Source organism: Branchiostoma lanceolatum, chromosome 8 (genome assembly GCF_035083965.1).
Source record: "Branchiostoma lanceolatum isolate klBraLanc5 chromosome 8, klBraLanc5.hap2, whole genome shotgun sequence".
Taxonomy (NCBI): Eukaryota; Metazoa; Chordata; class Leptocardii; order Amphioxiformes; family Branchiostomatidae; genus Branchiostoma; species Branchiostoma lanceolatum.
This window is the reverse complement of record NC_089729.1, coordinates 8,270,724-8,280,171: the sequence shown is the minus strand read 5'-3', so window position 1 is coordinate 8,280,171 and position 9,448 is coordinate 8,270,724. Positions and strand designations below refer to the sequence as shown.

At 43.1% G+C, this 9,448-nt stretch overlaps 1 protein-coding gene across 1 annotated transcript; it reads left to right on the top strand.

Annotated features, from left to right (window-relative positions):
- Positions 1 to 4,608: 4,608 nt before the first annotated feature.
- LOC136439699 (protein Tob1-like) lies at positions 4,609 to 7,551 on the top strand. The gene is made up of 2 exons (XM_066435238.1): positions 4,609 to 4,724; positions 6,074 to 7,551. Exon 2 carries the CDS (start codon positions 6,155 to 6,157, stop codon positions 7,091 to 7,093), a length of 939 nt encoding a protein of 312 aa, XP_066291335.1. The 5' UTR covers positions 4,609 to 4,724; positions 6,074 to 6,154; the 3' UTR covers positions 7,094 to 7,551.
- The last annotated feature ends 1,897 nt before the right edge of the window (positions 7,552 to 9,448 follow it).

Here is a 9,448-nt window from a genome sequence, read left to right as displayed (position 1 = left end):
CCACCTACTACTTTTTCTAATCACTTCTGTTCTTCCCTTCCGCGTATTTTACAATTTCGTGTACCTTATCTCATGCATGATAGACGCATAGGAAAATTAGTACCAACTTTCTTGACATCCTAAGTCAACCATCGCCCATGTTTCACGTGTACAGTGCTCTGGTGGCGCCGACTTGTGCACGACTAACCTTCTTCGCCATGCATGCACTTTGAATGTAAAGACAAACACATAAAGAGAAATACAAATGTAGATAGATAGATAGACATGCATTAGACAGGTATATACGTAGCAAGATAGAAAGCTAGATGATAGGTAGATGAATAGATAGAGAAGGGACTACTGTCGTAAACAGATGCAGCAACACACTTGATTCTATGGTATCATCTCTTTCGAAAAAACTAACCATTATCTCCCAGGCTGCCAGGCAGTTTTCAAAGGTCGGTACATGTACTTGGACGGCGAGGCCACGTGTGTCACGCACGCAAAGAAGCCACCTAGACAGTGCGTTAGTGGAATTAGAGCTGCTTATTATCAAAATAAGTCTCTCGGCCCATCTAGGAGGATACAAACACATTGAAAGAACGTCATGTTTCAACGGCGTACGGCAGCAACACGTGTCTGTGTCAAGTTCGCACGATAACCATGTTTGTTTCGTGTCTATAGACTCTAGATATGGGCTTTCTCAAGTTTTGTTTCACATCTATGCTTTTCAGCCTCTTTCGTTTACGTAATGCTGTATCTATGTACAAGTAAGGCACGTGTCCTTGCCTTGTGAGATAAACAGCTCTTATCGCAGCCTTCCATACTAATATCTGTCTTCGTATCATTTTGTGGACAGCAGGAGGCATTGGTCGCCTTCTGACTGCATCCTTTTACAACCATCGAATGAAACTACTCTCCAAGCAGAGGAGTTTAGTGGCGACATAAAAAAAAAACGGCACAAAATAGAAAGCCCGACAAAAACGCCTAAAAACACGTCAAAAACCACTCCTCTGCTTGGGAATAGAAAGAAACCAGTGAGAGAGTATTTTTGTGTCTTTTGTCGAACAATGGCGAGTCTCTTGACGAATAGTCCATCACTGTTGCATGTTCTTTTTTTCCCGATTTTTATCGATGGCTGTCATTTCATTTTGGTTACGCTTTGTGCGACCATTTCATTACGATTAAATCGAACATAAGATAAACGTTGCTACTTATGTCTAGTCTAAACGACCTTTACAGCACAATACCATACACTGATCTCCAAACAGATGTTGGAAGGCAAGATCGTAACGTTCTCTATAGCTCCCCCTATCTAAAGAGGCTGTTTGTAGCAAACAATGTGGAGCTAGAAACGTTATGATTTTGCCTTCCAACATCTGCTTGGAGATTAACCGTCTCCCGTGTTCACAATGCTACTGTCGGTTGAATAAAAGGCGTGGTATTAATGTGATTCTCAGCAGCAAATTCTGATTCTGCCAGCTTTTCATTTGAATGTTACATTTGAATGCCAGCCAGGGCCAACTTACCGAATAATCCTTGTGCCGTGATTGATCACGTCTTACTTAAAGCCACAACTCCTGATTTGCCGATCAATCCTTAACAGGCGGCTGCAGTTCAGAGGCTAGCGTGTGATCTAACCTGCATAATCTTATATCACACCACAGCATGGCAGTACATGGAGCGAAGGGAACCCCTCCCCGTCCAAAAATACCCCCAAAACACAAACACTAACACACACACACACACACACGCACACATACAAACTTGCGAAGCGTACGCACGCCCCGAACACACGTATATACCCAACATAAGTACACTCCATGCACACACGCACACCAACACACACACGTACACACACACGCAAACCACAAACACACGTACTAGTATACAAATCACACACGCGCGCGCACACCCATCGACACCACATATACATCCCCCCACACCACAAACACATATTCCCCCAGAATAAGTATATGCAAATATACCAACCAACCATAACACATACACATTTTGAACAGTGAAGACCTAACGAAGGCACAGAGTTGCCAATCTATTTTAAGAAAATACAAAGCAAACGTGAACAAAAGCTTAATGTCTCGTCCCTGCAACGTGAACGGGAGACAAACAAAACCAAGCCGGAGTCATTATTTTGGCTCACTGGTGTCGTGTTTCTCGGCTTGGGTTGTTTTGAAACATCCCAGTACTAATTTTCCATAATGCATTTCTGCTGTCAGTTAGATCTAGACAAATCTGGTGTGAAATGTTGGGCGACAGGAATACGTAAGTCTTTAGAGGAGAGCGGGTTTGCTTTCTTATGGCACCTACCAATTTCATATAATTCAAATACGTTACAAATTGTTAGTTCCATTGGCCAGCGGATAAAAGACATTTATTTCCAAACGTTTCTGAAAGAAATACATAACGACAACAAAGGTGGGGCTTCCAAAAATAAGTTAAGATCATATAGATTATTCAAAACTACTTATAATGAAGAAAAATATCTAAGTAATTCAAATATGAAGGTCAGGAATGCAGTCACAAGACTAAGAATCAGCTGCCACAAACTACATATTGAAACGGGAAGACATACCCGCACTCCTCTAGAACAACGATTATGTAAACATTGTACTTTGAATAGAGTAGAAGACGAATGTCATTTTCTGGTAGAATGTGTATTATATACCAAAGAAAGAAATGAACTGTATAAACTTGTAGAAAACCTATTTCCCTACTTCACACATTTAAGTACTGTTCAAAAATTCATATTTCTAATGCGACTAGACAAACCTCCCATTGAAAAACACGTCTGTTCTTTTATATCTACTATAACCGAAAAGCGAGGAGAAGTAGAATTTATTTAATGATAGTCATATTCTTTTGTATCCGTTAACTGTACTTGTATTATCTTTTGTTGTGACCTGTACTTAGCCAAGTGTGGCAGAAATGTGCAATAAAGGTCTTCATTCATTCATTACCTTAGCCGTCTAGATCGGGTTTCCGAAGTACGCAAATACAGCAGGTGGGACAAAACAGGACGGCAAAACAGTAATAAAGCTTGCAAGAAGATGGCAGATGCCATGTCTCAATAACACAACCCGCGAAAACACTACACGCCTGTTTTGCCCAAAGGACCGACAATGAGCCACGTTATTGATGGAACTCTACACTCATAGGATCTACTGTAATAGCGCTGAGTACACCTCAGTGCAGCGTAATTGGGGCGCCTGCGTCAGTGCGCGCTGTGGTGACGTTGGACCGGGATCACAATCTCTAAATTTGGATTCTCAATGGCGCGTGACAAAGAACTTTAACAATAATGAAGGAGCCAAGTGCTGTCAGCAAGTTTTTGAAGTCTTTGTGATACATAGGGTAGCTCATTTATTTCAGATGCGAGGGCAACTTATCGACAGAGCAAGTTGATCCTTTGTCCACAACGTTTTATCCCGTGTAGACTTACTTGTATGTGCGGGAAGAACGCTACTGTAACAGTAAATTTAATGGCCTTTTAGGCTTTTCCGTAAAGTGCATCCGTGTTTTCCTGAGCAGATCTACTAACGTTACATGTCGTATACTAGTGACAGCTATGGCGGTGTACCGCGCTAGCGCGAGCTGCGAAATTATAACCCTACCCCCACGCAAAATAATCTAATCGACCGTACGTACCTGTCGAGATTCTTAGACACTTCAAAGCATAACGTTCGAGTAAACAAAACATATATAGCACAGTGTACCCAATTGCATACATAAAATCAAGATCTCTATGAAAACGTGCTACCTACATATTTAATTCACACCCACGGTGCGTGAGTTCACAGAATCGCCTCCCCCTCTTTCATCCCTGGAACTGTCCCTGGGCTTTTTCGATAGTACTAGTAGCACAGAAAAGGCTGCCGACATCACTATTGCGAGCTTTAATAAAAATTCCAGGGACAGCAAGGTTCAAATCGATTCACAGCTATCGTTCATCAGCAATTTGGGGCATTCTAACAGTGGTCACACCTACACCTGACTCGAGTTAAAAGGCGGATTTACGAAGCTCGCACGCCGCAGAGCCAGCGGGAGAAAGTTCTCCCCCCATATAAGGAGGTGAGCCATCGATTTCCCCTTTGTGCCCAAAATAGCAGGTTGTTTGACGTCACACGGACGTCACCGTCCTATTGACGATCCCATTCTGCCTCATTAATTTCACCCGGGCTCCTGATTGGTGGATAGTGTTGTTTGTACACAGACGTCACAAGCAGCTGGGTCAGCCCAAGTTTTTCCCATGCAAATCACGTCGTCCCCAGAAATATCGACCAATCAAATAACAACATTTCTGTGTCGTCATAGAATTATACGCCGACTTACCCACCGAAACGTCGACCACAGTCGCAGTACAGAAAATAGTACCAAAGGTTTTGTGGACATTTCAGCAAAAATATACACACTTTGACACTTTTATCACCGGTATACTGCAACCCATGATATAGAAAATATTTTACTCTGGTAAGTTGTAATAATTACAGGAAAAGAAGTTGACATAGTGTAGGAGTTGTGAGGACTGAGTACGAGGTAGTGGGCGGATCACTCCTGTGTATATATACTGCCCAGACCAGCTGAGGTTAGTTCACTCCAGACGCAAGCGGGGACGGCTGTGGCTGACTGACATAAACACTCCTGTATGTTTTATACTTTTATATTTTTCTACTCTGACCTCTTCACTGCCCAACCGGGGATCCAGGAACAAGTAATATATATTACAGGTAAGCAGTGTTCTGATTGTTGTTATTCATATGTTTTGTGGTTCGGGGAACTTATGGTTCGCCCTCGCCGCTGTTGTACGGCATCGCCTGACAACGCGCACCGCCCCGTTTTGTTCAGTCGTTCCGCACCGCCCCTTTCAAATGTTATAGCAGGACCCATCGTAGCTGAACAGGGTTTATGGTAAAAATTTATGAAAATCACCTTGCATTTATTCTAGTACATCGGTGTGCTGAGATCATTCTTATTTCTTGGGGAGTTTTCTGTGCAAATCCCGTGGGCTGACAAGGTGACCCCATGAAAACAAACTGTATTTTTTATCATAAAATGCTTACTCGGTGAACTCTTTCGGTTTATTTGAATGATACAACGTGTTAGGGTAAATATAGAATATATGGACAGATTTTGGTGAGATTTTCCGGCTGAAAATGCGCTTCGAATCCTCTCATATGTTGTTGTTTCGTGTGAGTGAAAATTTCCAAGGTGACCTCACTATGACGGCACACGCAGGCAAACGTTAAATGTTTTCTCTGTGACGCAGCGATCAGCACTAGGTTATCAGGTTTTTCAGCCTTCGCTTCAATGTTTTCCGTATTTTTTCACTGAAAACGCAGGAAAAATGTGTATATCTAGGTTTCTGGCCACAAGTCCCTTTGTCCATGGTGTCCAGTTGCTTCTTTTTTAATCCTTTGTCTTTAGCGTGTCAAAGGAAACAATAGGTGGGAATGGGGCCAGCAGCTGGCTCTGGATCTCTAGGAAGAAATTCTCTCCTTGACAAAAAAGGGGAACGGATCCTTAGCAGCAAAATCGAACAGTTGCTATTAGCTGGATGGTTAGATCCTGGACTGAAGGGGATTTTTCTGACGAAAATATCGACGTTAGGTTTACCAACACGAGTGGTGCAAAGGTTATGTTTGTGCGTAACACCAGTGGGGGGCTTGCTTACCATACCAGGAGGCCGTATGCATTGAAAGGGCCTTCGCGGGAAATTCACTAATCGGTGCCAATCGCCATAAAAATAAACATTGTTAGATGTATACATAGTCCAATGGAGTGTTGTGGGTGTTTTATTTCATTTGTTATTAATTGACTTAAAAAAATTTATCAGTGGTTGTCCTGGTTGACAAGGTTTTGATTGGGCAATCAGATGTGTTTATTGACGCACAGTCAATTTTCAACCTTTGTAAATTGTAACAAAAACATCCATTAGGCCATGTAGGCATAGGTGATGTAATCTTGTCAGCTGCTAAGTGACCAAGAATTCATCACAACATTCGCATTTTGACAACATGTACAGTCCTATCCTGAAATGCCAGTTTTCTGATCATTTATCTGCTTTAAACCATAACAGAGTTGAAGAAAGACCGAAGAGCGAGTTTGTCATCTGGAAGTCAGAAGTTTAACACAGCATCAGCCAACTACGAAGACAGCCATGCAGGTCGAGATCCAAGTCGCCCTCAACTTCCTCGTGTCCTACCTGTACAACAAGCTTCCCCGCCGGCGGGTGAACATGTTCGCAGAGGCTCTTGAAAAGGGACTGCTTGCCAAGTTTGAGGGTCACTGGTACCCAGAGAAGCCATTCAAGGGCTCAGGGTACCGGTGTGTCCGGATCAGCACCACCCTGGACCCAGTGGTTCTGAAGGCCTGCGACGCCAGTGGGCTCGACATCACCGATGTGAAGGGCCACCTTCCCGAGGAGCTGAGCATCTGGGTGGACCCCAAGGAGGTTTCCTACCGCATGGGGGAGCGGGGGCCGGTGAAGATCCTCTACGCAGCAGCGGAGGAGGAGGATGTGGCATGCGACAAGGAGGTCATCTCCTCCAGCGGGTTCAACCCAGACGCCCAGGTGTTCCGTCCGATCGAAAACACCTTGGGGACCCTCTCGCCGGAGAAGTCGCCATCGCCATCCTCGGGCATGATGTTCAGCAGCAGCTCGGTCAGCCCGACCATCTTCCAGCGCAACAACACCCCAACAATGACGACGGCAGAGTTTGCCCAGACCAAGTTCGGCTCGACCAAGCCCAAGACCCAGAAGAAGTCCGGCCCCCGCATGTCCCCGACGGAGTACATGAAGCAGAAGGCGTCTCAGTACCCCACTAACGTCCCAACAAACAAGCCGGCACGCGCGCTGTCCCCCAATGCAAAGGAGTTTGTCTACAACCCCCAGCCAAAGATGATGGCAGACACTCTGGGCTTCAACAACCTCTTCATCCAAGACACCTTTGGGTTCGGCCTGGGCGGCTTCGACCAGATGCCGTCTCCAAACAACCTGAACGACAGTGCCAAGTCCTACCTGGACGGCCTCAACTTCAACCTGAACACCATCCAGTACCCTGGCCAGCCCTACCCCCAGGTCATGGTGGCTAACTGAGCCGACAGGACTCTGGCTACTACGTCAGCATCTCATGCTGTCTCTGTTAAGTGAGGTCCACATAAGGCATGCTCTTACCTGAAAGCTGCTAGATAGGACTCTTAGTTGAAGTCCAGAAAGTTGAAAAGTGCTAAAGTGGAAAAGGAAATGATACAGGAAGTTTTGAGACTTGCGCAGTTTGAACATAACATGTTAGGAACTGTTATATTTACTCCTGTTAGGAAGGACTCTGTTCTCATGTGAAGAAAGTGGGCCAGCTTGATTTTATGACAAAAGGTTGCAATGTGTACTCAACAGGGCAGGGATATGTGTGTGTTGATGAAATTTTATTGGAAGGCATTTTTGGAATGAAAACAAGACTTTTGTATTGAAGGAAGCGTGTTATCTTGGACATTTGAAATGTTCAATGTCAGTTGGAATGTCCATCTCTTACTTAGATGACAAAGACTGCCATTTGGGGCCAGTGTTGGTTTCTCCCCACTGCTGAGTGGGCACCACTTGTTGCTGCACAACTACCTAAACAAGTGTTTCAGTACTGGAGTTGTTTTACAGACTATGTTGTTTCTTCTGAACTGTACTTGAAGTATAGCACAATTTAATCTTGAGGTGGACTTTTATGGAATTTGAAGGTTTCTATGATAATTGTCAAGTCATTGGCATATTTTGAGAAGGACCTTTATGTAGTGTTGACACAGAGAAACTGAATGGTTTGTAATGAATTGTGCAAATTGTGTAAGTATGGCTATGTTCTTACGGTTTTCTATATTTGTGAAAGCCATTCAGAGACCATAGTGTATGTGTATACTATATTCATTTTCCAGCTTAAGAGTATATATTGATATACTTTGTACAAGATACACCGTAAGGTTGTAAGCCTTATCTTTTCTACATTTGCTGTATTAAAATCCAGAGAAATAGAGAAAGCTAAAGCAGCTTTACTTTTTATACAAAAGCCTATAAAACCCAACTGTATAGTAAGAGGGTTAGAGATTCACTATATCCGCAGATGAGTTGTATTTTCTTTCCAGATGTAAAGTTTCCTATCTTGTACAATTCCAATGTCAATTCCGGAAGTATTAATTTTCTACTGAATTTGTGCAATAAGTCAGTATGGAACGTGTACATGGGGGTAAAACAAATGTCATATCTCAGTTGGACAGAAGAGTATACAGTAGGTGTTGCATCATAATTGTTTATATTGTTCAGATTTTTTAAGTTTGTATTAAAAATTTACAGAAAAATATTTTGAAACAAACGGCTCCTGTTGTGTTTATTGCAGCGTGAAGGATGTGGGAAGGATGTAGTACATTAATCGCAACAAAGAAAACAGGTGGTTTAGACTAAGAAAACAGAGCAGTTAGTTGCCAATGGTCAAGCCCCAGTTAGATAGTAGCCTACAAAGTGCATCATACAACAATATGTTGCTGAGGAATATGTGAGGATGAAAGAAAAATAGAACTAAACACAAGAAGAGCAGATTAATTGATTGAGAAAATAATGAAAGTTTATTTACTACTTCACGCCCGAAGCAAGTGCATGCTAGAAGCACAGGAGACATACAAGTCACAATGGACAGTGATTGGCACTGTTATAACAAGAGACATCAAAATACGAGTCTTAGCTATATCTAGACAAGTTAGGTAAATAATTTACTGGGAAGAATGGGGCTTAAGAAGATCCATCATTTGGTCCAGTCCTGTACAGTCTCTTTGGTCTAATCGTTCTTGGTCATAAGGCATTGACTGCTCCCACGGTGCCCCTCCTGCCCACTGGTTTTCCCATTTCCCCCCTTGAGTGCCTGCTGGTTTATGGCTGTCTAGGCTGGTTGTGATTGGATGTCTTACCAAGGATAGGGAACATTCTGGAATGGCTCCAGTAAATGTTCATGACTGCTCAGCCAACCAAGGTGAATCAGTCACTGTGTCCAATAGGTATAGATAGGGCCTGATCAATACAGTTAACAGGGTGAGCGCCAATGTGTTGGCTAGGCATGATTGGTTTGGAGGATTTCCTTGGGAGGTGGGATGGCAATGTTTGCAGCAGAACAGAATGCTGCGAATTTTAATCATAACCTGTTCTGTATAACATTCAAAACTCCTGTGTTGCATCCAGGGACTGGGTCATACCATTTGGGAGAAGAAGGGGGATGTAAAGGCTAAAAATCAAAAGTGTGTACACTGTAACATTACCGCTTTGGAGCAAGATGAAATTGCCCAGTTTGATACTTTGAGAACTGAGTTAAACATTTGTACTTCAATATCATGTACTGACTGAACTTTAAGACTAGGGAATTTTTTCTGAGGTTATTGGCATGTGAAGTTGAGGCTGGTGTAACAATGTTCAGTAAAGATGCAA